Source organism: Drosophila obscura, unplaced genomic scaffold (genome assembly GCF_018151105.1).
Source record: "Drosophila obscura isolate BZ-5 IFL unplaced genomic scaffold, ASM1815110v1 contig_186, whole genome shotgun sequence".
In the NCBI taxonomy this organism is placed as follows: domain Eukaryota; kingdom Metazoa; phylum Arthropoda; class Insecta; order Diptera; family Drosophilidae; genus Drosophila; species Drosophila obscura.
In genome coordinates, this window is record NW_024542774.1 from 11,507,450 (window position 1) to 11,535,107 (window position 27,658).

A 27,658-nucleotide genomic window follows, 5' to 3' on the forward strand; every position below is an offset into this window, starting at 1 on the left:
TGTGCTATCGCACCCGAACGCCCATCTCTAAAATTACAAAACACGCTGTCCGTGGCGCCGGCATTTTACTATTTTATTACGAAATCAATTGTTAGAATTAATTAAATAACTTAAAAGATGATCCAGCAGCAGCGCCAACGCATTGAGTCCGCCGTGACGGAGATGATCGACGACATGGACAAGACACACCTACGAAAAATGCAGGTATGCGTGCCAGCCCAGTGGAAACAGACGGTAGTAACGACATTGTGACCCCCTTCCCAACAGAACGAAATGCACCTGTGTGCGGCGAAATGCTGCCAGGACGACACCTCCAGCGTGGACAGTGTGCAGCGGTGTGTGGACCGCTGCTCGACCCCCATGACACGGGCACAGAACTATGTCCAGCACGAGCTTGGCGAATTTCAGGGCAGGCTGCAGCGTTGCGTCATGGTAAGTCCCATAGCTGCGTCGAGAGTAAACCAGTAAACCATGTTAATCCCTTTCAACAGCAATGCAACGATGAGGTCAAAGTTAAAATGCCGCCCAGTCCCAGCGAGGATCAAATCGCCAAGTACACGGATCAGTTCGAGCGCTGTGCCATCCAATGTGTGGACAAGCATGTGGGTCTCATACCCAGCATGATGAAAACGATGAAGAAAGTTCTATCCAAGGGACCTGAGGCCATACCACAAGTTTAATTCGCTTGGGTCTGGTTGCATTTATCGCATTTCCCATTAGTTGTTGATTTCAATTTTCAATTTTACACTTTAGTACACAGTTCAAAATTTATGTTACCTCTTTCAATCACTAAGACAAATACATCAAATCCTGTTAGATAAACAAAAGCAAATTCTGAAATTCTGTCGTTATATCTGTACATAAATCCAAATTGTATTATTTTCGATCATCAAAATGGTGGAACAGCAGAAGAAGCGCTTGGAGAGCGCCCTTAGCGACATGATTGAGGATATGTACCGCACCCACTTGCGCCGCATGCAGGTGAGTGCAGCCGCCATCAGGCCTCAATCTCCCACTGAGATATTTTGAATATTCAAGTCCAAAATGCATCGGTGTGCTGCCCGTTGTTGCGACGACGACCGCGGAACGCTGGAGAGCGTACAGAACTGCATTGAGAAGTGTGCCGGACCCTTGATGGATGCTCAGGACTATCTGCAGCACGAGCTCGGTCAGTTCCAGAACCGCTTGCAGAACTGTGTGAAGGTACAAGCATGGTTTTGCACACTCGAATGATGCGTGATCAATAACAGCGCTGATATTCCGCAGGACTGCAACAGCGATGCTCGTTCGCGAATGCCGAGTAATCCCAATGACAAGGACATGAGCCGATCGCAGCATCTGTTCGAGCACTGCACCGGGAACTGTGTGGACAAGTACATCAACCTGTTGCCGGGCCTGCTAAAGTCTATTCGTCAGACCCTGGATCGTGGTCCGCCGAAGAGAACGAATTTGACTGCCCGCAGCCAAGACGCTTAGCTTTTTCCGTTGGCCCCCACACTGTATTCCACTTGCTCCAAATTATTGATCAAGCAAATCAAACTAAAACGGCATTAAAGGATTGTCAATAAGTCACTTATATATTGAATATTTGGTATAGCTTACACTAAAGATATGTACATTAAGGAAACACTCTCAGGATAAAGTAAAGGCTCTAAGTTCCTGCATGGGAGAGAGAGATCTCTCCAGTGGGTGCATACGTGGTCTCTCTCACTCTCTCTCTCTCTCTCTCCCCCTTAGGGCCCTCTCACACACTAAACATCTAACAATAAAGATTCTTAGCAATATACAACAATATACAACTGTATTTGGGGGGGATGCGGATGCGCAACTAGATTTCAGTTGGTCTATTGCTCATTCGGTTTTGTCCGGACGCCGTACTTGCTCCAGAACGTGACCTTGGCGGTGGTCTTTTTGCAGTTGTCCTGGAACACGGAGCACGTGTCGAAGGGTGGACAGTAGAGGTGCAGGGAAACGGAGGTGTCCGCGTGACTGGGATTCTCCACACGATGCAGACCCAAGTTATCTATTGAATCAAGAACAAAACGAATCAAACGATAAGTAAAGTCTGGGGGATTGCTCATCTGCTGGTACCCACCATTAATGTAGGCCACATCGTTGACGGCAATCGGCGTCTCGCCGATCTCCACCAGCTCCCGAGTGTCGATGTCCCCTTCGTGGCTATGCGGATGGCCGGTGTCTTTGCTGACATTGTTGTTGGGGCGATTGGGGTACTCGTAGCGCTTCTCGCGCAGATCCCCCTTCAGCATTTTCATGAAGCAGTGGGAATCGGCATGGTCGTGCACCGAGGAGCCGTGACCCTCGCCCCAGCATAGGATCAGCAGATTGAACTTTCCGTTGCCGGCATCGACCAGATTGCGGGTGTAGGTGTAACGATCGAATTTGGCGTATTTGCGCCACTCCTTGGGATTCGACTTGTAGGAGAGCATCAGGTGATTGACCATCTCGATGTTAACGTAGTTCGACTCGAACTCGCGGTGCAGAGCCGTAATTAGCTGGTCCATCGTCTCAATGACGGGCCCATACTTGAGGGGCTTCTCCAGGGCCTGATAGTAGTTGGTGGCCTGGCGCAGATACTTCTCCTGATCGACCTGCTCGATCTCCGCATCGATCTTGGACAGGGCCATTTTTGATTTGCTCTGATTGACCTGTGATAAGCAAATGGGAAATGGGAAGGGAAAATGCATCAGTCCCGCATGTTGAAGGGCATGGAAAACTACCGTCTAACTAACTTTAAGTGATTGATTTAAATGAATTACGTTGTATTGGATCGAACGCGCTGAGATTGTAGCCGATAGCTGATAGCTGATAACTGATTGCTGAACGCTGCCTCGAGTATTTTGTAAGTATTTCAATTAGCCGCTCGATGAGTAGATTCAAAAACGATCCCACACGCTCTACCTCAGATCACAATTCCAACTGAATGATTGTGCTCGCCGACGATGCCGCTGACACCACACAATTTCTGGAGATTTGTACTCTCCATCCTCCTCCTCTACCAGCGAGCATCTCCTGTCGCTATGTAATCTGCTGCCTTCGTACGTAGGTCTCAAACGAACGAAACAAAAAAACAATAACAATGCACACGATTATCGCCCCCTGGCATTATCAATAGCAGATTTGCCTATGTACGATCCGATCCAATCCCCCCCGTCTATATATAGTATATAATTAATACTTTATATAGGTTCTCGTAGAAATCAAATCGGAGGCTCAGCTCGGCTCGAATGTTGCCAGGAGCTCGCCCAACAGATGGTGTGCTGTGTGCCGAAAATTCTAGAGCAAAGGTTAATGCCGCTTAGCAAATAAAAAACAAATTTCTAGCTATCTCTTTGCGTTGATTGGTTGTTTTTAATGTGACCCACCATTCACTGATAGCCGGATAGCTCGGATTTGCTCGGATCGATCTGTTTGCTGTCGCATGGACGAAAATCGCGCGGTACTTTTTACGTGTTTTCGTGTTAATTCTACGGGTAATAACCAGATATTTTCCTGGAATTTCTTATCAACATATACCTCTGGGTATTTCCAACTAGGGAGAATCTCTGGGCTTTCTAATTCCGCTGGCAAAAGGCCAACTTTCACCGCAAATGGGGGCAAAGTTTGAGGGGTCATTTATTCATGATGAAAACTAATTAAAATCGAGACTAGAGTAAGGATATGGAAAATCGTTGCATACTTTCAGGTTGAACCCACATTTCCTTTAATTGTTGCAACTGATTTGGTTAACAACAACCCATTAAAAATAACTGACAAATCACCAGAAATCTCTTTGTGATTCAGGAAGTTCTTTCATGACTAAGACAAACACGCAACTGACCTTACTTTCTCCACAATAACAACAACAACACCAACAACTGAATAAACAAAGGTAATTAATATTTTTGGGGTATTTAGGTTTGACGCATGCAGCTGAAACTCTTCTTTTGTGCAACAATGTCATCAACTGAACTTGAAGTTGTATGGTAATAACATTTTATGGACAGTGTCCGTGCCCCTGTACACATGACTCTTGGCTCGAGTGCCACATCAGCAACATCATCATCATCATCAACATCATCATGGACACACACTTTTAGGTGAAATGGAATTTAAAAAATAACACATTTTGCAATGCCAGCTTGGCATCCGACTTTCGCAACAGGTTGAGGCCGGGCCAAAACAAAGCACAAACGGCGAAACCAACTACGTCAACATAAGGTCTAACAAACTGAATAGGAAATTGAAGCTACGAAATTGTCGAGGCTAGTGGTAGTGGTAATGCTGGTGGTTAATTTTCAAGTTCAACAAACTGCAATCATCTGACGTGCAGCATAGCATCAGCATCAGCATTGGGAAAGTGATCGGGTTGGATGCCAGGACTTACCATTTTGAATATATGTGTATTTATGTACTAATCACAGGTATTGAACAACTTTGAAACACTTTGAATGGCCGAATAATAGGAATAAGGATCGGGATTGCACTTTTCAGTTTTCAACTGATGTTTGGCTACCACTTGGATTCGCGCCTGATGGGTTTGTGTGCCAGTTTTGGATATCTTTCACCAATTTATGGAAATGACGGCCTGCAAAACATATTTTTCACTCAAAACGCAATTCGAGTGACATTTCGTTTGGCTCGGCAGCGGCGACAACGCCGGCGCAACGCCAGCGGCTCGAAAGTCATTTTGAGCGCTTTTTGTGACGGCGAGTGAAAACGCCAGCTTCGCATCGAGGTTTTTAGTTGTTGTTTGCTCAGTTGGTACCAAAAATGTATGCTGCCGACTCGACTGAGATATCTCTGCGCATTTCACTCGCTCAACTATTGATTATGTTGTTGTCTTTCTTCTTTTCGGCTTGAAAGAGATAGATGGGAGAGAGAGAGAGAGAGAAAGAGCCTTTTGCGGGCCGTTCTCGGGTTAGGGTTTCATCAGCCAAAGCCGTGCCGTGCCGTGCCTGCCTGGGGTCATATGATGAATTTTGAAATATTTACGGCCTCGGGCTGGGTGGCGGTGGCTGAATATGTCAAGTGTTAGCTGAGCTGACGATGTTTGTTTAGCTCGACACATTTGGCCTGGCTCTATTTAAAGCAATGAGTGACATACATGATTAATTCGAAGTAAATACAAGTATCTCCCATCCGAATGTCATTAGCAACATTCGAGGCTCAAAACTCAAAGATTGTACTCCATCGAAAGTCTGATTAGCATAGACCATCGTTGGCTCGTGGCTTTCTATACCCACCATTCTTCTCCAGTTTATTGACCTATGAACTATTATTCTTTCGCAGCATCTGTAAGCGCAACATTAGCATATTTCTAGCCAGATTTCATTCGCAAATGATTCTTCTTTGGTTAGGCTTTGTTTTTGTCGCCACGAATGATGCATCTAATAATGATTCCATTGACCAGACTGGTGTCATTATCGGAGCGTGTAAACAATATGTTGTTATTTGTGAACCGTAATATGGTGGGGATTTTTCATCTTTCCTGCCTGCTGTCCGCTGTCCACAGATCACAGCCATATCTGCGCATTTAAAACGATTGCTTCTTATCAGCAGCACAACATATTTGTGCAAGCAGCGGACAGTGGACTGGCGGCGAAGGAAATATATTCGGTTTTCACATACAATTGTATTTTATCGTTTGAAATGTTGTACAGATATAGAGAACACAATTTACTTAAGGACTAGTAGATAAAGCAGGCATACCATACATACATACATTTTGGTTTAGACATTGGACAACGCGTATAAATGCTTGGCTAAAGAAATAACTATAAATTCAGAATGAAGGAGTAGCTACTAATCCTCATCATCTTCGGACATATCGAACTCGGCATCATCAAAGTCGATTATCTATAAAAGTGGATATTTGCAGTAATTTGTACATCCGATTCGTTAAATGGGGTCACAAACCTCACTGTTCAGACGCTTGAACTCCGAAATGCCCGTCAGATCCTCCAGATATTTGGCTGTTTCAAAAGTTCTAAACAGAAAGGCATGTCCCTCGTTCTTAAATTCACTTAGAACTGCCTGTAAAATGGAGCGAGGGAAGTTGTATTGATACTTGAGAGCCGCTTTTTACTCTTACCGCTGAGCAGGCAATGCATTGGGCAAACTTCTGCGTGGCTGGCAGGATGTTCTCATAGTTGCAGAGCATTCCCCTCACGGAGTGCGGCAGGATGCCCAGCAGTCCTTCGGGGACCTTGCCGGAATTCTCACTCGTCTGCTGCCTGCCGGTTTGGGCGTAGTAGGCCGGGGCTAACTCCCGCTGGGGATGCTGGAGTAGGGCCACCAGCAGCTCCACCGCATAGCTGGCGGCGATGTTGGAGACGCCGGGTCGTGTCACGGTGCACTGTTGATCCAGAGTACGATCTTTGAGCGACTGGAAAGAGACAGACATACAGCGATAAATAAATGCTTTCACTCAACTGCATAAACGAGCTTGAAAGCTTCCCCCTCCAGGGCAGAGCTTTTCGAATGTCAACAAACGCAGCCGAAAACTTGGGACCAGCGGCCAAAGATGACGCCGCCGCCGCCACCACCGCCGACGTTCGGTAAGACACCTGAGCGTGCGAGAGCGCAATTTTTCTGTTTGATTAGTTAATAACAATTCTCGTACATTTAAAACAAAGTCAGGCGGCGAACGCAATGCCCAGTGGGGCGCTTGTGGTGCTTGTGCAACTGTTTTTCCCCACTGGGAACGGGCCCGAGCCAGTTTGCCGCTGATTAGATAAAGTTTCGGCTCTGAATTGGACACGCTCTCCGAAAGAAACCCTCTGATATTGTTTGCCATTGGTTCGGAGCGCTATAGTGCCAATTGAGAGCCTGAGAAGTTAGATTCCCGATTCGCGGACACCTCTAATAGAAAATTGAAAATAATGCTAACAGAATTCGCTGGTAACCTGTCGCATCCGCTGGAGTTTGGCCATGTGCTGGAGATCGTCGCCAAGACCATCGATGGGGCCGCCAGGTGAGTTCCGCTCCGCGTCAGCATAGCTGTACAGGAATACACATATCTTCTCAGTACACAGTACATGACTAATGGAATGTAGAGCAAGGTTCCTTATCGTTAGCTGCTGATATGACTAACGATCCAACTGAAATGCTTCTCCCCCGCCAGGTTCCACATAGACCTCGCCACGGCCAAGAGCACCGTGGATCCGGATGCGGACATTGGTCTGCACTTCTCCTGCTACTTCCGCAATGACACGATTGTGCGCAATGCCCGCGTGAATGGCGTCTGGGGCGAGGAGGAGTCGGCGGTTATGGACGCCGTAACGCTGCCGAATCCCATTGTGAGCGGCGAGTTCTTCATGGTCTACATTTTGGCCTGCGAGGATAGCTTTCACATTTCCATCAACAGTCGGGAGTTCTGCACGTTCCGATATCGCATGCCGCTGAGTGCCATTCGGGCTCTGGAGATACGCGACCAAATACAGGTGATCAAGCAGGTGGATCATCGCACCGTCTTCCCCAATCCGTGGCCCGCCATACACGCCTCGGACTACTTCAAGGCCTTCAGCAACGATCAGCCCATACTGTTCAGTCCGGGGCATGTGATCGTCCTAACGGCGCGCTGCTTCGAAAACAAGCGGGGCCAGTTCATCATCAAGTTCATGGATTCGGACACCAAGCGCGAGGAGTTGCACTTTAACGTACGCTTTGACGAGAAGCTGGTGGTGCGAAACTCCATGGGCAAGAACTTCGAGTAAGTGGGCAGAGTAGTCGCCTGTTTCCGGCATGTTTCTAACCACTCCAACGACAATTCCAGATTCGGAAACGAAGAGCGCCATGGGGGCTTTCCGTTCGTATTCAATCAGCAGTTCAAGCTGGCACTGGCCTTTACGGAACGCGAAGTTCTCACGGCTGTGGACGGTTACAACTTCTTCAGCTATGCCTGGCGCACGCCCAGCGCCATGATGAACTTGGTGGGCTTCAAAGTGACCTGCATAAAGGGCCTGGTTCTGCAGATAACTGGCGTGGACCACCTGCAGACGGGCGATCCCACGTGCACCGCCTTCGAGAAGTACTCGCGCCACGACTACGAGTGTGTCTAGAGCGGAGTCCATCGATTGTATGGTCTGACCATTGAACGAAGTCTGAAAATATATGTGCTAAACGTTAACCGAGTCCACTTACATTGCCGGGCGCCGTGACATCGTTGCAGAAGTAGCATCCCAGTTGATTGCCATTGATGCACTTTAGCCCCTCGATTTCGCGCCCACTGTCGCCGGCCACATCGCGCGTGCTGCCATGCCGCATCACCAAATAGCTGTCGAAGCCCAGCGCCGCATTGATGACTATCTGTAAAGGGTCAGAATGTTACGCTATTACTCTGCGTGGGCGAAGTTCAGTTCTCTCGTTTTGGTACCTTTTGGTACGCCGCTCCGAGCATTGTGGGTAGCCAGCGGCTCTCACGCGAATCGGTGAGCAGAAAGATGACATCATGCGCCTGCACTTGCTGCTCAATCAGCTGCAGGCTCTGCTCAGTCTGGGCACGCAACGACTCGCCGATGGTGTGGCCCGGCATGGGTATCTCCAGCACATGCCCCACGGTCTCGGCAGAAGGATTTATGTCGCGTAGTCTTAGGGCGGCTGTGGTGGCCTTCATCCGATTGCCCGCCACGGCGTCGGCATGCGTATAGAGGTTCTGGCGTACTGGATTGGAGAATCCCACCTTGCCGCTGTCCAGAAAAGTAATCCGTTTGAAGCCCCAAGACTACAATTAACCAATAATATTAAATGGCTCGGGGTTAGGGGAGTCGAAGAGTAGCTACCAGAAGATTGCGAGCCACTGCACAGCCCAAGGTTCCCGCGCCAAAGAGAAGGCATTTGGTTTGTGAAATAATCTCCAGATTTAAGTCTGGCACCAGCCGCCATTTCATCAGCTTCAAGTTGAGGTTAACAGAGTTCTCGGCCAGCCTGTAATTGAAGGTATATATATAAATAGTAAAATCCCTGAAGTCGTCAGCTTACTTGGCTGGATCCATGCTATCCCTCATGCACACCATTCGCGGACCCATTTTCCCATTCTTGTTCAGTTCCCAGCCAACAAATTTCACATCTTCGGTTTGGGTTAAGTCGCAGGCCTCGTTTTGAACTACATTCCATATCAGACTGTCGTCCATCTGCATTTGTTGGTTGTATCGAAGGCCCAGAAACCTGAGCGTTTTCCCAATGAAACTGGGACTAAGAAAGAGAATTAGAATTACAATTAGCATTTAAGGGACTACACTACTCACAATCGTTGCAGCAGAAAGGCAGCATAGTTCCGCATCAACCAAGCCGGATGCTCGTACTCGCTGGGATCGGCAAAGCCAAAATAATAGTGTTCAAGCTCCTTCTCATCCAGAGAACTCAAGCTGCGAGCCTCGACGACATCAGGCTGCTGATCGTTGGCATACAGGATGAAAAAGTTCTGCGATTCAGGGGATAGCGACTGCAGGGCTCCTACATATTTGCTGCTGTTCGACAGATCTTTAAGTCTCGTCACGCCTCCTTGCAGTTTAAGTGTGGGCGTCAGGGGACACGGAAAGGCGAACCAGTAGTAATAGCTGTGGCACTTGAGGTCCGCAAAGGACAGAACAAAGAAGCGAGTCAGCAGACTGGGATCACTCTCCACACGGTCGCTGCACATATCAGCCAACAGTTTCTTGCCCTCATCACAGAGCAGCGTCAGCTTGTCCAAGGCCTTGAACTCTTCAATTGTGTTTTTATTGTAGATTGTTCCAACGGCAGCATGACTAAACTTTGGGGGCTGCCCGGCACTGTGGATGGAAACGATGCGGGTTGAATTTGGATGCGGTAGCCTTCCACTAGCCTTGCCCTACCTATTGAACGATGTGTAATCCGCCTCCAAGAGACAGCCTGTGGCCTTTCTGTTTGTGTAGTGACCCGAAATGGGGCGTTGCGCATCCGACAAGCGATCGTAGTCCAATTTTAGTTCGGCCAGCTTGTGCCAGAATGTGGGCGAAACAAAGGACTCCCACGGAGCAAATTGCAATATATTTTCGCTGCCTGTTGCCATGTCGGGAGGTTTTCTGTTCAAATTTCTGGCTGCAAGAAAATAAACAAAGCAGTTCGATGGCTTTGTTACTATCGCTCGTTTCTATCGATACCCTGGTATTTTCGCTGCCGATAAACTGTTCTGATTGGACTTTAATTATTTCTGGGAAAAAAAAACAAACATTAAGGACAAGATGGATTTGCAACAACTGGAGGACGAGGCGCGGCAGGCTGCGCTCAAGGACATACAAAACATGCTGCAGCGTCCGGGGCAGCTAGAGAAAGTGGAGCAGTATCGCCACCGGATCGCCCGCAAGAAGGCATCCGTGGAGGCGTTGCTGAAGACCGGAATGCAAAACCAGCTTGATGGCGTACGGGTGGGGCTAAAGCAGCTGGTAACGTGTATGCAGGATGTGCGCGAGGTGCGCCGGCGGATGGATGAGGTGGAGCATCTGCTGCAGGGCGTGCCCGAGGTGTACGATGCCTTGGAAGTGGTGCGTGAGGAAAACACCAAACACTCGCAGTATGCCACGGCCATGGAGAACCTGAAGCACATCTTCAACGTGGACGCCAGTGTGCAGAAGACCATGGGACTCATCGACGAAGACAAGCTGCTGAATGCCCACCAGTGCCTGGCCGACCTGGAGAACTCCCGCGACGATCTGCTGTACGAGCTGCACAAGCAGCCGAAGCAGCATGCCTCCGACAAGATCACCCTGAAGCGTCACTTCGAGAAGGTGGACACCGTGTCGCAGGCGCTGGAGAAGAAGCTGCGTCTGATCCTCAGCCGCACCCTGAATACGGTGCGAAAGAAGCCAACCGTCATCGTGACCGCTCTCCGCATCATTGAGCGCGAGGAGAAGAACGACCAGTTTGCCTTGCAGCAGCAGAAGGTGACAGGCTTCCTGCCTCCCGGTCGCCCTAAGGCGTGGCGCAAGATGATCTTGGATGTGCTACAGTCGTCGGTCGCAACGCGTATCGAGGGCTCCAAGCTGGAAGAGCGTACTGACAACAAGATGTGGCTAGTCCGCGACCTAGAGATCCTTCGCCAGATCATCCTGGAGGATCTGCGCGTGGTAAAGTCGCTGTGCGTGCCCTGCTTTCCGCCCCACTACGATATATTCAGCGAGTACGTCAAGTTCTACCACGAAGGCCTCTCCAGCTATGTGAGTAATCCAATTCGGATCCGCTTGACCCTGGATCTAATACATTTTCCTTACAGCTGGACACCATTGTGCGATCCGGGCTGGAGGGCAACGAGTACGTCTCTATGCTGGCCTGGGTGACACACACGTATCCGGGAGCTGAGCTCATGTCGCATCCGGACCTCAATGTGGATGTGCACAAGCTGATTGGAACCCTGCTGCGACCCGAGCATCTCAAGGCGCTGGAGGACGAGTATCTGCAGAATATGCAGCGCAACTACCAGGAGTGGATGACCAAGGCAGCCGAAACGGAGAAGGTGGAGTGGTTCTCCGAGACGGTGCCGGACCAGGACGAGCACTACTACCACACCTCGGCGCCGGTGATCATCTTCCAGATGATCGACCAGCATCTGCAGGTCACAAACACCATACACCAGGAGCTGACGTTCAAGGCGCTCGTAATGAGCATACAGCAGGTGGAGATTTTCGGCCAGACCTACCTGAAGAACGTCATCGAGCTGAAGGAGCACCACTTCCGGAACCGGGATCAGATCAAGTACTTCACGCACTACATCATCACCATTGTGAACAACAGCCAGCAGATGGTGGAACTGGCGCAGCAGATGAAGCAGCTCTACTGGCCCAAGTCGCGCACGGAGCACTACGAGGACTTTGAGCGCCTGCTGGCCACCTTCCAGCGCATCCGAGCGCACGCCGCCAGCTACCTGCTGGAGGAGGCCTTCCTGGACATGGAGTGCCACTTCCACGACTTGTTCACCGTCAAGTGGCTGGCCAGCAGCATGTCCGTGGACACCATTTGCGTGACCCTGGACGACTACTTCCAGGACTACAACCACCTGCGGCCCAACAACTTCGAGATGGTGATCAACGAGGCACAGAAGCTACTGGCCAAGCGCTACATTCGAGCACTCCTTTCCAAGCGCTTCTCCAAGCCGCGCGTCGAGTGCGACGCCATCACCCGAAAGATCAAGCAGGAGGCCAAGCGCTTCAAGCTCTTCTTCGAGAAGATTGCCCCCAAAGATTTCGCTCAGCGACTCGCCGCTCGATCTCATCACCACACTCTCCGGGCTGCTCATCTCGGACATTGAGCTGCTGGTGCTCGATCTGCATACCTTGCTGGGCAGCTATCCGTCCCTCACAGAGGACCATCTCGTCCGGCTCTTCTACATACGCAGCGACGTGAAGGCGGCAGAGGTGCGCGAAAAAGTCCAGGACGCCATGAAGTCCAAAAAGGCAATGGTGAGCATTGCCAAACAGGACTGCATATTCAAGGAGATTGTGTTCAGTGACAAATTGTGGTAGACCTATGCATCTGTTGCTCCCCAGTCCATTCCGCCAGTTAATGTCTGTTCAGTATCGTATTTATGTTAAGCTCAGATTGTATAAATATATATCTAATATGATGATTTTAGAATAAACTTATATATGTATATTTAACTATTAGCAGCGATAACATGTAACTGTATTTGTCGTATGATAGGGCTGCCATTTATTGGGACTGGCGCAAATTCATATAAATTTTGGATCTTTTTTCGCTCCATCACAAATATTGATGGATTCAGGGGCATCACCAAATATATGTTTGCTTGGACCCACGCTCCTAACACTGAGAATTGAACTAATAATATTGAAAATTTGAATTTTAACAGCTGATAGAGCTGCCACCACGACGCGCACAGCGTCATGTTCCGACCTATTGGCGCACAAATTTCAATAGTAAACTGTTGCTACATTGTTGGATTACATTTTGTTCGTCAGCTTGCCCCAATATACACAATGAAACGCGCCAAGACGGGCACAGCAGGCGCCTCCAAAAAAGCGCCTAAAAAGGAAAACAAAAGCGTCGAAGCAGAGGAGGCCAGCAGCAGTGGCGATGAAGCGTTGGCCTCCAGCTCAAAGCTTGCCCAAACCAAGCCAGAATACAAGAACTTCGAGCAGTTTCTCGCCCACCTGGAGCAGCAGCGATCTGAAGCGGCGGCGAATGTCCAGGAGTTCTCCTTCAAGAAGAAACGAGTGCGCGTCTTGTCCAAGGTGAACGATGTCGGAGAAAAGTGCACTGGCGGTGTCGTCTATTGGATGTCGCGGGATGGTCGGGTGCAGGACAATTGGGCTTTGCTTTTTGCACAGCGGCTGGCCCTCAAACTGGAGCTGCCGCTGGCAGTGGTCTTCTGCCTGGTGCCGAAGTTCCTCAATGCAACCATTCGACACTACAAATTCATGATGGGCGGCCTGCAGGAGGTGGAACAGCAGTGTCGGGAACTGGACATACCCTTCCACCTGCTTCTGGGACCGGCGGTGGATCGTCTGCCGGAATTCGTACGTTCCAAAAATGTTGGCGCTGTTGTGTGCGACTTTGCGCCGCTTCGCGTGCCCCGAAAGTGGGTGGAGGATGTGGCAAAGGCGTTGCCCAAGAACGTGCCGCTGACCCAGGTGGATGCCCACAACGTAGTTCCGCTCTGGGTGGCCTCCGACAAACAGGAGTACGCGGCCAGGACTATACGCAACAAGATAAACTCCAAGTTGGGCGAGTTCCTGAGCGATTTTCCGCCAGTGATCAAGCATCCGCATGGGGAAGGCTGCAAGAAGGTGAAACCCATAGACTGGCCAGCTGCATATGCAATGCTGGAGTGCGACATGGACGTGGACGAGGTGCAGTGGGCGAAACCCGGCTACAAGGCTGCCTGTCTCCAACTGTACGAGTTCTGCAGCCGTCGATTGGGTAAATTTAACGACAAGCGCAATGATCCCACAGTTGATGCGCTGTCCGGACTCTCACCGTGGCTACACTTTGGTCAGATCTCGGCCCAGCGATGTGCTCTGGAGGTTCAACGCTATCGCGGCCAACACAAGGCATCGGCGGATGCGTTCTGTGAGGAGGCCATCGTGCGCCGAGAATTGGCCGATAATTTCTGCTACTACAATGAGAACTATGACAGCCTGAAAGGCCTGACCCCGTGGGCCTACCAATCCTTGGAAGCCCATCGCAAGGACAAGCGGGATCCATGCTACACCCTGGAGGAGCTCGAACAGGTAAAGAACTATGGCTATTGATAGCAAACTCTTTTGAATATGACGGAATGTCTTTCAGTCGCTCACCTACGATGACCTGTGGAACTCGGCCCAGCTGCAACTGGTGCGAGAGGGCAAGATGCACGGATTTCTGCGCATGTACTGGGCCAAGAAGATACTCGAGTGGACGGCCACGCCGGAACAGGCGCTCGAGTACTCGATTCTGCTCAACGACAAGTACAGTCTAGACGGGCGCGATCCCAACGGCTATGTGGGCTGCATGTGGTCCATTGGGGGCATACACGACATGGGCTGGAAGGAGCGTGCGATATTTGGAAAGATTCGCTACATGAACTATCAAGGATGCAAGCGCAAGTTCGACGTGAACGCCTTCGTCATGCGCTATGGGGGCAAGGTGCACAAGAAGAAAGGTTGACAGCACCTTGAATAAATCTATTGGTTACGTTTGCCTTGTTTTTGAATGCAAGCCAAGAGCATTTTTATATTTTACCACGGTTCCATTTAGGGGGTATTTAGAAAATATGACAAAATTACAACTAGCGGGCAGAACTTAGTCCTTCTCGGCGATCTTGGTCAGATGCTCCTCGATCTCCTTCTCGTCCAGAGTGCGGAAGCTTGGATTAGTCTTGCTGACGACGCCAATCTCGATGCCATTGGGCCTGAAGTCAATTGCCAGGACAGTGGACAGACAGGTGATGGCCAACTGGATTGCCTTCTCCTCAGGTAGATTGTTTTTGTACTTCTTTTCCAAGTAGCTGTTGGCCTCGAGCACCTTGGCACCCACCGAGCAGGCCTTGAAGCCGCTAAAGTAGCCAGCTGGATCGGTCTTGTAGACACAGGGGCCGATCTCATCGTCGTAGGCAATCAGCACCATGCTGCAGCCGAGCGGACGCATCTCGGCGTTCTGCGTGTACACCTGGTTGATGTCGGCAATGCGACGGCACAGCACATCCACCGGCATTTCGTAGCCGTATTTGTAGCGGAAGTTGGCCGCCTCGTAGCGCGCCTTTTGCACCTGGGAGCGAGCGTCCGCTAAAGATTCAGAAGTAATTGCTTAAATGCGGAAGTTTAAGCGACAGCAGTAACTTACCAATGCGGCCAGTCATGGCGCAACCGATTTCCTTGGTGATGCGGAACAAGTGTGTGACCGATTCCGGCACAATGTTCTTTTCTGTAACCTTCTTCTGGGTGGCCACCACAGCACAATCGCCGCTCTTCAAAGCCACCGTGGTGATGTTCTCCTGTGAGATGGCCTTAAAGGCATACTCTGCAATAAGACTATCGTTAGAGAGTTGCAGGCAATCAAACACAGGCGCACTTACCGACTTGGTAGAGGCGTCCCTCGGGCGAAAAGATGGTAATGTGTCTGTCAAAGCCGGCTGAACTTCCGCGAGACATGTTTTCGGCGTTTTATTAGCTGCAAACAGATTAAGAAACTTGAAACTTACAGAATTTACTTTTCTTTGACAAACAGCTTACTCTTTAAGTAAATTAAATCGAAAAATTGTTTAAAGTTTTTTTGGACAAAACCTGCGAATTTCAATAGTCATTACCAGTGTGACCGCGGATTTTTCGATCAATATACCGAAATATGTTTTATCGAGACTTTACGTTTTTTGACACTCGTAGGGTTAATGGCGGGTAAATACTTTTGTGTATTTATCGATAAAATATATCGCCTAACCCTCAGAAATATACCGAAATATACCTTGTTGTTATCAAAATATACCCTAAATATACTGACGGACACGACAAGATGGTATTCCTCGATTTTTATATTCGGTTTAGTATTACTAGCTAGTTAGCACCCTCAACACAAAACAAATAATTTTTTCCAATTAATCAAGCTACTTTTTATTGGATTTTTACATAATAAGGTTCAAACAACAACGGCCAAAGCATAAAACGTACAAATACGCGTTTCCGTTGGGATCATGCGGCTCACACCACGAAAAAGAGGGGAAAGTCACCACGAAAGCGCTCTCTTCATCTCGAAAAAGAGAGAAAATTTTGAAAAACCACCACAATTTGAGATCGATAAATGTCAGTATTTTTAGTGCGCTAAATGGAGGTTGGCGGTCATTTTGAAAAGTACTTTAGTATACCTAAAAAAAAATATTTTGATAAAATTGATTAGCCCTAGATCGTCATCCTTCGTCAAAACGCCTATATTTCTAATTGGATGAAATCACTAGCCATACATACACTTCGGCTTAGATGTGTATATTCTTGCATATATTCTGTTCTATCTGTTGTGTATGAGGGGAGTCATATCCACATCAGCCATATCAGCGTCTTAATTCTTTCTTTCATTTGTATTAACAACTTATTAACTTATTCTTACATCTAAACAATTTGTTCTAAAATAGCACGATTTGACCAAACTCGAACATGGCTAGGACCAACGCAGTTGGTACTTTAGCTTTCTCAAATGAATACGCGTCTTGAAGACGACATCCCACAGCGGACTGCTGATACCATATCCAAGGTCCTGATGCGTAAAATGGTGCTGGTAATGATATCGTTTCATATGGACCATATGACTGAAAGATGGATTGCCATAATGCAGGTAGTAGTGCATCATGTCGTAACACAGATAGCCGGCGAGAGCACCTGACAGGACCACTCTCGGTTGGATAAGGAAAAAACTAAGTGGCGTATAAATCAGCATGGCGAGAATGGCTCCCGGTACTGGGGGAAACACAAGGCGCATGGCGTCGAAAGGTACTTTGTGATGGAGTCCATGGATCATGAAGTGAAACGTGCATATCCAGGGTCCACTGTTGCTCTTTAGTTTAATGTGAAACACCCAACGATGTAGAGTGTACTCCAGAAATGTCCACAGAAGCACGCCGAAGAAAAAGTAGCCAGTGAGACACGCAAGCTGGAAGATTTATTAATGGTTAGGAGATTTTCATTAACTGGTAGACAGCTACTTTATGCCTACCTGACTCTTGTCCTGCCAGCTGCTGTAAATGTCCTCCCACGCACACCGTATGATGACGGGAATCCAGAATGTGGGCACCAGCCACCAAGGCGTCTTGGTCAACATTTCCAAATACCAGGGGCCGAATAGCCGCAGCGGCCTGTCTACTGGCTTGTGCACCCACTCATCGTAGCATTTCGTTATGTTGGCGATTTGCGGCAGCATGGCCTTTGACCAATCTACCAAGTGCTGCAATTGTTTAAAAGTGTTTTTGAATATTAAAAATGCGGAATACCATGCATGTATTAAGGGTTGGCAGTCCTGCATGTATCGTATAATCAACCCTGGCACTTTGATAGTTTTGTTATCGCACATCAAACTAAACATTCAAAGACGCAGTTCGACTAACCTGCAGCAAAACATTGTTTATTTGCTAATAAACTTATACATAGTACACCGTAGTTAGTTAAACAGTCTTCGGATCATGTCCAACACATCCATTCGCCCTATACCCACACTGAAAGGAATTTTTTCAGTGCCGCGTAAGATTTTTCTCGAAACTTTCACGGTCATGGCAACCGCGGTCTAATTTGTTTTGGTTATTTTATTGTGTCTTCTTAATTCAGGAGCTACTCAGGGCCGCAACTTTCTCAAGGAGAATAAAGTGAGCTTGCGCTCGCTGGAAAAAACAACAAGTGAAAAACTGGCAGCCAAGGAACCGGTGCGTCCCAAATGGATGCCACCCATGCGGCGCGCTGGCTCCGAGGTACGGGAATCGAAAACAGGCAGACCCCCGGTATCCAGACAAAACACCCAGGAAACCAGTCTGACACGCAACCGTAACAACTCGCGTTCGCATCACCAATTGGGCGGGGGCGGTACAGAGTCTGGCGAACGTTTTGAAGGCTTGGAAGAACGCAATCCGGTGTTTTATGACCCGTCGGCGGAGGCACGTAAAGATTTTGTACAGTCGCCGGACAGTTATTCAGAGCGCTGCAATTCTTGCGGCACACAACGCAGCTCCACAAGCATTGCCATACAGACGGAGGATATCACCGATGAACTCTACCTAACGAATGCATTAAAAAAGTAAGAAGAAGATGGGCAGCAGTAACACATGCCTTAACGTACTCCGTTTTTGCTTTTTCAGATGCAGTTTTGATGGTGGATCTATGCTGGGCGAGTCCCCCAATAAGTACGACAACAGCTACAATCGGTACGATAACGATGATCTGCAGTCACCTCGCACAAATGGCAAACAGCACAGTCGCTTCAACTTAGCCGACGACGATCTGAAAACTGAAGTCGCCTCCGATGATGAGGCTCCGCTCAGTGCACGCAGCCGCTTTACTGTGGCCACAGTGGAATCAAATGCTAGCAGCACGTCTATTATATCCAAGCGCCGCGAGCACAAGCTGGGATGTGAGTACATACCCATGGGGGTGGAACCAACACTCGGCACGGCTCGTTCGTTAATCAAGCTTTTGTTTTTCAACAGCACGCGATGAAGTGCGTCTTCCGCGGTATCTGGAGAAGGAGAAGCGCGAAAAGGCCGCTGCCAAGGAGCTTGCCGATGCACGTGATCCGGACTGTCCACGCGGTCATTTTCTGCTGCCGGAGCAGGATCGTGTGGGCCACTTGCACAGCGCACAGAAGCGTAAGTCTTAAAAATACCTTTAAACAATTTATATATATCCAAAGATTATTTGCTTGACCAGGTTATGATGGGCTCATCAGTGAGTTGAATCACATGCCCATGACCGCACAGACCCTGCGGGTGCGCAACCGCAAGGCCGAAATTGACAAGGAGCTGACTATCGTAGATGAGGAGATACGCGTCTACTCCAAGCCCAAGGTGTACCTCAGTTCTAGCAAATATAAGTAGTGACTCTGACTGGTAGAGCTAAGCTAACACTCCAAAAACTATCAACTTCGACCTCCGCCGTACATGTGCCTTAAGGAGTCTTTGTGAAATGTATCTAGTCTAGTCTTGTGCTAACTATATTTAAGTGCCAGTCTTTCGAATGCATCACTCCAGTTACTCCGGTAAACACAACAGTAGTTTAAAAGTAAAAAAAAAACGTAATGTGAAAAAACTCACCTCCATGCTCTCATCGAATTGATTGTTGTTTTTGTCTTCGGGCTCCCTCGGCTGCTGCTGTGAGTCCTGGCCATTGTCTATTCTGCGAGCCTGATGTCGAGCCTTAGCTGCGGGTACACGAGGGTCCTCCGACTTAACTTTGTACTCCTTCATCAGATACATGGCCGCATCCGAGTGGGGTGGAGCCTTCATGAAGCGTGCCGTCATATCCGCCTGATTGAGGCCCTTGAGTGTGTTGATGCCACCCGGATGCTTGTGCATGAACTCGGACAGATCATAGTAATCCTGACGGTATTTCACAATGAACTCTACCGCTTCCGATCCCTTGGGCGTGTCCATTGCGATGAGGTTGGATTCTGCAACTGAAATTTGAAGCGCGGTCAGATAAGACTACTGGCTCCCAATATGTGTACACATTCCCAGCTATATAATTACTTTGCGTGCCATCGTATAACACGGTTACCATATCGTTGAACCAGTTATCGGTTGCATCGGACAGCGTTAAATTAATGTTCAGTTAGAATATAAATACTCCAAATAGAAATTACATATTTATCCATTCAATTTCCCTTTAATCTAAGCAAATGTTTCCACCCTAAATAACTATGGTTTATATAAAAGTTGGCATTGGCTGGGGACATCTGCCTTCTGGCTATTCTTGGTTGCAATTAAAAATAAAATATTTATGCCAATTGTTGGGCGAAGCAGCTGCCTCTGAAGACGTAATTTTCTTTGGTTCAAATATGTACAATTACTTTGTACAGCCATCGAGCGAAAACTAATTTGCAGGATGTCTATGAGGGTCAATCAATACATGTAATTAAATTGGCGCACTGTACTCGTATTCTCGACATGGTAGAGCCCGTGTGAACTTGGCATTCCTCAGTTCATATTATATCAGTGTGTGCCAGATGTTTCAATCCATTTCTCAGGTCAGATGAATTCAAACAGACATTTCCATTCTCACTGCAATCCGCGATTTCTGTTTGTGTCTACGCGCCAAACTAAACGTCACGTTCATGCTGAATATGAGTAAATAAATATACTCGTATATATGGATACTTATCATCAACTGATACCGTAGGGGTTGGGTCTATTGGGAAAGCTTGTAAGTGCCGGGATTTGGTGAGAATGAGGACGAGTTTGTCGGGTCGTTTGTCAAAGTCGGCCCGGGTAAGCCCAAGGGAGGCACACCATAGACAGGTGTACGGGCGTACAGGTTGTCTGACTCAACCGATCGCATCGCATCGCCCTGTGCGTCTGCGTCACCTTTGATTAATAGCTGAAGCGTTATCTGACATGTATACAACATTGGCATTATCTAGCGGATGCCATATCTCCCTAGGGCCTAGGCTATTATGCTCTGCTCTCAGGCTCATCGAACGCCGTCAAACAAACCTCTGCCTACTCGTGTATACACGCGTTTCATGTGTAGCTTAATTAAGGCTGTTTTCCCCGTCTGCCACCTCTGCCTATCGGGGTTAGCAGGGTTAGCCATAGATTTATATGGTATATCTTTTATGAGTCTGTACTTGTGGTCAACGGTTGCCTGTCACTATCTTATCCACTTATGATTATTGAATAGTTCCTTCTTGAGATAGGCAAAAGCTTTGAAAGTAGTTGCCCCACTTGTAGGAGTACTTCGAAATGCACTTGAACTGGATAAATATGCCACAAGAGCCACAATCCTTTCCGCAAAGTGTTTACGCACTTATACAGACGACTTCAACATTAGCGAAATTAATTATTTATCTAAAACGAACCAGTTAAGTGGCCGGAGGAACTCCTTGATCAGTGTGGGGGGCCTCTTTACGGTTAACGGAACCACGACCGCACGCAATGCAACGCAACTGGCAACTAAATGGCCCTCCCACCCACAGTGACACAGACACCAGCTCCAGCTCCAGCACCAGCACCAGCACCCGCTGCAGCTGATACTTGGTATTATAAGTACCACTGTTAGCAGCAGTATGAGGCGTAGAAAATAGTTCTGGCACTGCCAGAAGATAGCCGGACGGACCGAGCGCCGATAAGCGATAAGATAAAGTGTTCGGCACAGCTAGTTCGTCCAGTTCATTTCTCCTGGCCACTGAAGGTGAAAGTGCGTTGGATGGTGCTGGTGCTGGTGCTGGTACGCCCGGCACGCACACCGGGAGTCTTATCTGGCGATTTGGAAGACATAATATAGTTACTATCGCAGCGTGTTTTCACTTCCATAATACATATAGCACACACTTGATGTGTGCATGTAGATTTTCGATATTGACGATACGTACTATTTTGGGTGTTCTCAGCCGGGTACGGGTTCGATGGAGATTCGTTATCTGGATTGGCATAGCTATGCTAAAAGTAAATACGAAATGAATCACCATGAGCCAGGGACTTTGATTTCGGGAATTGGAAATGACTCAACCCCAGAGACAGAGAGAGAGAGAGAGATAAAACAAATATCTTCGATTCATGGCGAGATAATCATGTCTATCGTATTCAGTACTTCCCCCTTGGGACCGTCAATCAATCCAACTCCAACTAACTGGCTGATTAAGAGAAACCACACGGACACAGCTATGGCTTCTGCATGCCAGGCTGGAAACTGGAGTAAAGCATAACCGCGATGCAACCCAGTTTTGGCCCACAACGAGGGAGACGAAATACAAATTCCCATTACAATACAATTTTCACTCACTCACTTAATCCGGATGAAACATTTCTTCGCACCATCTAAATTCCGTTTTTTAATGGAAATACGCTGGTTCTCTGATAAATTTATGAGACCAAACACACACCCACCACACGCAGACCTGCGACCTGGGCCAGAAGTGTCAGGTCAGTCTGTGCCAACAACATGACGTTGAAGCGCCAAGCCCAGTCGAGCCCAGCCTTTTGGCTAGGTGTCGTAGGTTTCTATAAGAGGGGGCAGTAAGGAATGCACGAGTCCTATCGTGTAGGACACGATACCGAAAATGCTCGAAGGGAATTCCATTTGGTTCGTCAGAGTGGCGAGACTTCGCCTTGAGCGGTCAACTAATTACAATCCAATACGTTAAACATACGAGTATCACAATCAATCAACCGAATGAAACCGTTCAATATAATTTCATAACATCCCACGAGTGGACTATTGAGAGGAGTGACTGTCATTAGATGGTCCAAATATGAATGCCAATTGAATATTCTTTGAAATATGAAACCTGTGGTTCTGTGGGGTTGTTCTGGGGTTGGCGGAGAATCTACAATAAATATGACTGGGGTGTGTAACGTTTTGTATTATTAGTTCATAGTTTTGTTCGAAACTACTTATCTCAGGTACCTATTAACTGCCATCGGCAACGATACGATACCAAAGATATAACGTACAAACGTATAAATGACACCGTTGGAATATATATATTGAGTCTCATAAAACTGTTCGTTAGCAATCAGCACCTCAAAGACCCGAAACTATTGAGTCATTGAGTCCACTGTATGACTTTTCACATTCAAGGCACGACTGTATTTTCATTGCATACCGTTAGGCGGTTCTTTAGCTTCGTTTTTCCTCAATATATGACCGATTAATTGAACACTCGATTCTATATGTCTTTTTGGATGTCTCGGCAAACAGTCCTTAGCGTTGAAGTATTCATATGTTGTTGCTCTTCTACTTGGGAGATGCGCCCAGATTCTACAACAGATATTTGGAAATACTGAATTGATATGGGAACTAATTGCAATCGGAAGTACATAATCTATTGCGAACCAAGGCTCTCCAACTGTGCGCAATGCATTTCAAACGAAAGCCACTCGTAGTGCTACTAAAACTGTTTGCACCTGTGCAGGGGCTCTCAAACGGTAGAACCATTATTTTGTAATGAATAATTATAAATAATTTTGGTCTTTGAACTGCAAAGGCAAAGGTATGAATATTGTGTGCGGCTATCGTGTATATTTTTCCACTTATAGAATACTTTATTCTTTATCTATAGGTATATTTTGTGAAAGAAACAGACAATTGTTGATTGTTTTCTAATATTGGGCTTTATTCCGATAAGCCAGCTTTATTTTAATGTTTACAGTATATTAATAGCTTAAGACTATGTGGAAATTTATCCATCAAAACCCATACATATGTATATATTCGAAGTTATATACTTTTCAACGCTCAAATCGATTCAATGGGGGGGATGCGCATGGGCAGCCCCTTCAGTGGCCATTTCCGTTGGCGGCCACTGTGGTGCCATTGCTGTGTCCATTGGCATGCAGCTTGCCACCGTTGGCGGAGGACTCCACGGCACAGGGCTGGCCCAGTAGCTTGGCCCGCTTTACGGGCGGCTCATTCGTGATGGTGGCAAAGTCGAACTGAAGAAAACAAAAACAAAAATCATATATAATATTAGGAGTGGCAGGGAAACTCTTAATGGATTCGGTGTGTACTCACGCGCTGCTCCAAAGTCATGTGGGAGATGGGCGGCAGTCCGATGCAGCCGCGTAGGATGTTTTCAATGGCGGAACGCTGGCTGAACAGCGAGTTGACCACTTGGGATCCCTTGGGAACAAGCGGAGCCTTGCACAGATAGCTGAGCAGCGAAAGGACCGGCTTGAATGGCACCCATGGAGCAGACTCCTTCTCCGCAGCACGCAGCTGGATACGTGTGCTCAGCTCGCCCAAAATAACCAAGTCCAGAATAAGGGGTGTGGCCAGGAGCGAGTCCTCGCAGGTATTGTGGATCACGAGAGTGTTGTGGCCACCCATCATGATCTCGGAGGTGTACTCGTCCATGGCCCGCTTGCTGTCACCCACATAGGGCAGGTATTTGATGACAACCACATGGTCGGGATGCTCGTTGGCGCCGTAGAGCAGCCTGTTGGAGGCCACCATATCGTCCACCACATTGCTCTTGGATATCTGCCGGCGGATGGAATATTGTTAGTCACAACACAGGGATGAGAATTGGTCATCATCGACCTACCTCCTTGGAGCGGAACTGCTGGGGGGCAGACAAGTTCTTGCCGTCGTTGTTGCCAAGATGATTGTAGCTGGCAATGGCAACGGGCTTGATGCCAGCACCCACCAGGAAGTCGACCAGCACACTCTTGATCTTGGTCTGGCCGGACTTGAAGTCGTCGCCGGCAATGAATACATTCTTCTCCTCGGCCAGCTGGATGAGGCCCGGCACAAAGGTGTTTTGCGGCGAGCCGTTGATGTAGGTGCACTGCGGGGGAGGGTGTCCCAGAGATGTAGTTAAAGATCACTTGGAGTAGTGGGAGCAGGCAAAGTGTGAAATACTTACACCCTCGGCGACGCTGGCCATGGCAAATATGGTGGACGGCGACACCTCCGAATGGTTGGCCTTCAGAGAGGCAAACAGCTCCTGGATAGTGGTGTTCAGACCCGGCTGCACCTCAGAGAAGCGCTCCGTGTTGGCCGTCCAGAGGACAATGACGGAGTCGACGCCGCTGCGCTGCTTGAAGTCACGGATGTCGCGACGGATTTGCTCATACTGCTCCTGCCTGGTGCCCTTGATGAGGTTGTTGGCCCGATCCGACTGGTTGGCTGCGATAAAGTCCGGATCGTAGATCGATGGACGGGGCTTAAGTTTGGCCATCTGTTCGTACAGCAGGTCCTGCAGGGCCACATCGAGGACCTCGGCACGCACCATGGCATCCGCCAGGTGCAGATTGCTAATGTCCCAGCCATCCACCACAATGTCGTTCGGCTCCACCATGGGCAGGAGCTCCTTCATGGGCACGAACACATCGCTGCCCGCCTCGTCCGAGCCAATGAGCACAGTCGAGGCCTGGGTGATCGAACCGAACCAGTTGGCCTGCTGCACGCCCGTGCGCTTGCGCCACTTCAGCTGGCGGCGATTGGCCTCCAGGGCGGCGGTCAGAGTCGATCCGTTGTTGCCACCCCAGCCCACCAGCATGACGCCCAGCTTGGGCACCTGGCGACCAGTGCGTATCTTAAGGGCTGTCGTCTGAGGGTGTACCTGCAAAAGATCAGACCGCGGAATCGCTAATTAGTATCTGGGCTACGCCAAACACAACCCGTTCAGCCCCGCCAGGGGTCCGCAGCCACCTTATCTCTGATTTTATCGTACCACCCAAGAGTCACGTCCCAGCATAAATTTTAAATTATGCGATCGCCTGATTTCTGCTACCGTTCGACGAACCGAACCTGATTCGATACCGTTTACCATGGCAGAGCGCAGGGGTATATTGATTGTGTATATGGGTGGGTTATAATATTACTATATCTATGTATAACAGTGAAAATTATGTTATTTCAAGCAATTAAAGGGTCACCATCCCTTTGATATGCCTAATTTTGACTATTTTCAACTCTTAAAAACATTTAAAATTGACTCCCCAAAAGAGAATCGGTATTTTTTAGTCCAAACATCAGTCTTTTCGTTTTCTTTTGTTGTTTTTATCAGATTTCAGCTGAGACAACACGCATTTTGATTTGAGCCAAAAATAAAATCGCAAAAGAATAAAGAACGATGATTGCATTACTAATTTAACAACGTGTTCGTCCAAAGTTCGACAAGAATTTTGTCAACTCACTTGCCGGCCGGCATAATTATCATTTGCAGCGAAAGAGAAGAGACGACACGACAGATTTATTCCCCCAAGAAGCACTTGAAACTGTTGCTCTTTCTTGGGCAGCTAAGAGAAAAAGTTCTCCGAGCATTTCATTGTCTATCATTGACCTTGAATAAACGGACGCCTCCTGTTGGGGAAGGGGGGGATGAGATGTAAACAGAGCACAAACGACACCACAGTTGTTGGAATAGGGAGGGAATCGGGTTTCTGTTCTGTTTGCAATCTAATGCAATCCAATAGCAACAGCGGCGACGACACAACCAACACCAAACGGCGCCTGCGCGCGTAGAACCACGCCACCCACAGTATCGGGTATCAGCGGAGGGCTTAGCTTATCAACAGCTGTTTTCTGGAACTGTTCGAGCAATCAATAAACTGCGACTGTACCCATTGCCCACCCATCCGCCAACGCTATTTTGGACTGCGCCTAATCGGAAGCGTACATATTGGATATCACTTATGAACACAGCCCACAGCTCCATCCCTTGACTAAACAGTGGAAAATTTCCACTGTTCCTAAGCAAATGGCCGCGGGTGTAAATATGTGTATGTGCAGCTGTAGATGACTGGAACTCGGGCAAGTTCAATGTGAAGGTCAGCAGATGGAATTGAATTCACACAAGAAAATTACCCTCTTGAGAGAGGATGATGAATGCACTCGTACAAGGGCCACTTATTGAAAAATCCTTGGGCAACTAGTGTCATCGATTTCTATGGTGTCCCTACTTCAATCAATAAATGTATCCTCACCTGTAGCTGTCCGCTGGCGGTACGCTTCACATGGGACGTCTGGTACTCGTAGTCCGTCTCAATAAAATCATCGTCCACCCGCACCTTGGGCGAGATGATTTCCAGCGTCGAGCTATTTGTTGGCTTCATTTTCAGCACTAAATTCAATGTTTCTTGTGACTTTGTTTCTTTTCGTTCCTGTTTTTTTTTTTTGGCTATTTTCACACCCACACCAATTGTGTTTATCAAATTAGCGCGTTTTGTTTTTTTTTTTATTTTGTTACAGGAATTCCTTCCTCACTTGCTGCCGGGTTGCTTGCGCGGTAGTGCAAATTGGGACTGGAAAGTTCTGCTGAAGGCAATGAAGGCGAATGAATTGCCAAACGGGATTGGAAGCCGCTTTTATAGAAATGTGAAGCAAATTTCTGCGATTCTCGCGCTCTCTCTCTCTCTCTCTCTGTCCGGTCCGGCGCTAGGTGTACATACAGTGGTGCACAGCTTAAATGAACCAGACATTTGTATTCCAAAAGCTTCCAAAAGCTGAAAAGTGCTGTGGTTCTTTAAAGATGTGAGGCCACTGTATTTTTTATATGAAAATACCATTTGTCGGATATTGCTTGACTCTCAAAAACCGCTCTCCCGTGCTCTGTGAAGACTGTGAAGAGAACATTTGCTGCATGTGGTTGTGTTTGTGTGCAAGTGGGTGCGAATCATGTCAATCAGCACAGCACAGGCTAGAACCCTTCTCATCCAGTTTTCCCAAACGATCTTGTGCAGGTATTCAAGGAAAATTTAATAACAATAGGTTAGATTTCATGCGCCGGTCGCGTAAACAAATGATGGGAGTGCTTTTGGGCAGCTTTTGTAAGTTTGGACATATTAATCGGAAAATTAAAGAATTCTTCTTTATCTCAGAAGACCAACAGCAGAAGCACTGACTAAAATTGTATTTTTTAAAGGAGAGGATTATAGATTAAAATTAGTATAAATGGGGTTGAATCATCTTCAGTTTTGACCATTTTCTACCCGTCTTGGACAGAGTATTTTTAAACTTAACTCGAAATTACTTTCCGATTGAAAGATATCAAGATCTGGTGTCTGGCAGGTGTGTCA

General features: G+C 47.9%; 11 protein-coding genes across 13 annotated transcripts; 6 read left to right on the forward strand and 5 right to left on the reverse strand.

The window, feature by feature from the left end:
- Window positions 1-21: 21 nt before the first annotated feature.
- On the forward strand, window positions 22-689 carry LOC111078514 (protein FAM136A). The gene is made up of 3 exons (XM_022373222.2): window positions 22-204; window positions 268-432; window positions 492-689. Exons 1-3 carry the CDS (start codon window positions 118-120, stop codon window positions 678-680), a joined length of 441 nt encoding a protein of 146 aa, XP_022228914.1. The 5' UTR covers window positions 22-117; the 3' UTR covers window positions 681-689.
- A 201-nt stretch (window positions 690-890) lies between these two features.
- LOC111078513 (protein FAM136A) lies at window positions 891-1,792 on the forward strand. The gene is made up of 3 exons (XM_022373221.2): window positions 891-981; window positions 1,039-1,203; window positions 1,267-1,792. Exons 1-3 carry the CDS (start codon window positions 895-897, stop codon window positions 1,474-1,476), a joined length of 462 nt encoding a protein of 153 aa, XP_022228913.1. The 5' UTR covers window positions 891-894; the 3' UTR covers window positions 1,477-1,792.
- Window positions 1,565-2,951, reverse strand: LOC111078510 (cysteine dioxygenase type 1). 2 transcript variants are annotated; one of them, XM_022373219.2, is made up of 3 exons: window positions 2,778-2,951; window positions 2,096-2,666; window positions 1,565-2,023 (listed from the first exon to the last, which is right to left on the reverse strand). In XM_022373219.2, the coding sequence occupies exons 2-3, from the start codon at window positions 2,643-2,645 to the stop codon at window positions 1,845-1,847; spliced, it is 729 nt and encodes a 242-aa protein (XP_022228911.2). In that variant the 5' UTR covers window positions 2,646-2,666; window positions 2,778-2,951; the 3' UTR covers window positions 1,565-1,844. The 2 variants fall into 2 exon arrangements, with proteins under 2 accessions (XP_022228911.2, XP_022228910.2); XM_022373218.2 differs by having other exon boundaries at window positions 2,751-2,951.
- Window positions 2,952-5,623: 2,672 nt separating this feature from the next.
- On the reverse strand, window positions 5,624-10,099 carry LOC111078487 (ubiquitin-like modifier-activating enzyme atg7). The gene is made up of 9 exons (XM_022373189.2): window positions 9,834-10,099; window positions 9,246-9,770; window positions 8,980-9,192; window positions 8,781-8,925; window positions 8,375-8,722; window positions 8,143-8,307; window positions 6,092-6,385; window positions 5,917-6,033; window positions 5,624-5,856 (listed from the first exon to the last, which is right to left on the reverse strand). Exons 1-9 carry the CDS (start codon window positions 10,028-10,030, stop codon window positions 5,803-5,805), a joined length of 2,058 nt encoding a protein of 685 aa, XP_022228881.2. The 5' UTR covers window positions 10,031-10,099; the 3' UTR covers window positions 5,624-5,802.
- Window positions 6,502-8,125, forward strand: LOC111078489 (32 kDa beta-galactoside-binding lectin). 2 transcript variants are annotated; one of them, XM_041592763.1, is made up of 4 exons: window positions 6,502-6,557; window positions 6,636-6,973; window positions 7,124-7,711; window positions 7,775-8,125. In XM_041592763.1, exons 2-4 carry the CDS (start codon window positions 6,882-6,884, stop codon window positions 8,058-8,060), a joined length of 966 nt encoding a protein of 321 aa, XP_041448697.1. In that variant the 5' UTR covers window positions 6,502-6,557; window positions 6,636-6,881; the 3' UTR covers window positions 8,061-8,125. The 2 variants fall into 2 exon arrangements, with proteins under 2 accessions (XP_041448697.1, XP_022228883.2); XM_022373191.2 differs by lacking the exon at window positions 6,502-6,557 and having other exon boundaries at window positions 6,597-6,973.
- Window positions 10,100-10,124: 25 nt separating the features above from the next.
- Window positions 10,125-12,586, forward strand: LOC111078486 (exocyst complex component 3). The gene is given in 3 exon segments (XM_022373188.2): window positions 10,125-11,174; window positions 11,231-12,187; window positions 12,189-12,586. Coding segments are annotated over 3 exon segments (2,217 nt in total). The 5' UTR covers window positions 10,125-10,202; the 3' UTR covers window positions 12,477-12,586.
- Window positions 12,587-12,826: 240 nt separating this feature from the next.
- On the forward strand, window positions 12,827-14,682 carry LOC111078488 (deoxyribodipyrimidine photo-lyase). The gene is made up of 2 exons (XM_022373190.2): window positions 12,827-14,204; window positions 14,263-14,682. The coding sequence occupies exons 1-2, from the start codon at window positions 12,858-12,860 to the stop codon at window positions 14,617-14,619; spliced, it is 1,704 nt and encodes a 567-aa protein (XP_022228882.2). The 5' UTR covers window positions 12,827-12,857; the 3' UTR covers window positions 14,620-14,682.
- LOC111078490 (proteasome subunit alpha type-6) lies at window positions 14,649-15,790 on the reverse strand. Its single transcript, XM_022373193.2, has 4 exons — window positions 15,684-15,790; window positions 15,527-15,621; window positions 15,295-15,471; window positions 14,649-15,236 (listed from the first exon to the last, which is right to left on the reverse strand). Exons 2-4 carry the CDS (start codon window positions 15,600-15,602, stop codon window positions 14,755-14,757), a joined length of 735 nt encoding a protein of 244 aa, XP_022228885.1. The 5' UTR covers window positions 15,603-15,621; window positions 15,684-15,790; the 3' UTR covers window positions 14,649-14,754.
- A 549-nt stretch (window positions 15,791-16,339) lies between these two features.
- LOC111078529 (dihydroceramide fatty acyl 2-hydroxylase FAH2) lies at window positions 16,340-21,180 on the reverse strand. Its single transcript, XM_022373247.2, has 4 exons — window positions 20,995-21,180; window positions 19,232-19,593; window positions 17,152-17,379; window positions 16,340-17,088 (listed from the first exon to the last, which is right to left on the reverse strand). Exons 2-4 carry the CDS (start codon window positions 19,568-19,570, stop codon window positions 16,600-16,602), a joined length of 1,056 nt encoding a protein of 351 aa, XP_022228939.2. The 5' UTR covers window positions 19,571-19,593; window positions 20,995-21,180; the 3' UTR covers window positions 16,340-16,599.
- LOC111078527 lies at window positions 17,491-19,249 on the forward strand. Its single transcript, XM_022373246.2, has 5 exons — window positions 17,491-17,672; window positions 17,757-18,219; window positions 18,281-18,552; window positions 18,629-18,787; window positions 18,849-19,249. Exons 1-5 carry the CDS (start codon window positions 17,615-17,617, stop codon window positions 19,013-19,015), a joined length of 1,119 nt encoding a protein of 372 aa, XP_022228938.2. The 5' UTR covers window positions 17,491-17,614; the 3' UTR covers window positions 19,016-19,249.
- A 2,051-nt stretch (window positions 21,181-23,231) lies between the features above and the next one.
- Window positions 23,232-26,917, reverse strand: LOC111078531 (inositol-3-phosphate synthase). The gene is made up of 5 exons (XM_022373249.2): window positions 26,567-26,917; window positions 24,502-25,200; window positions 24,181-24,423; window positions 23,649-24,116; window positions 23,232-23,569 (listed from the first exon to the last, which is right to left on the reverse strand). Exons 1-5 carry the CDS (start codon window positions 26,693-26,695, stop codon window positions 23,414-23,416), a joined length of 1,695 nt encoding a protein of 564 aa, XP_022228941.2. The 5' UTR covers window positions 26,696-26,917; the 3' UTR covers window positions 23,232-23,413.
- Between the last annotated feature and the right edge of the window lie 741 nt (window positions 26,918-27,658).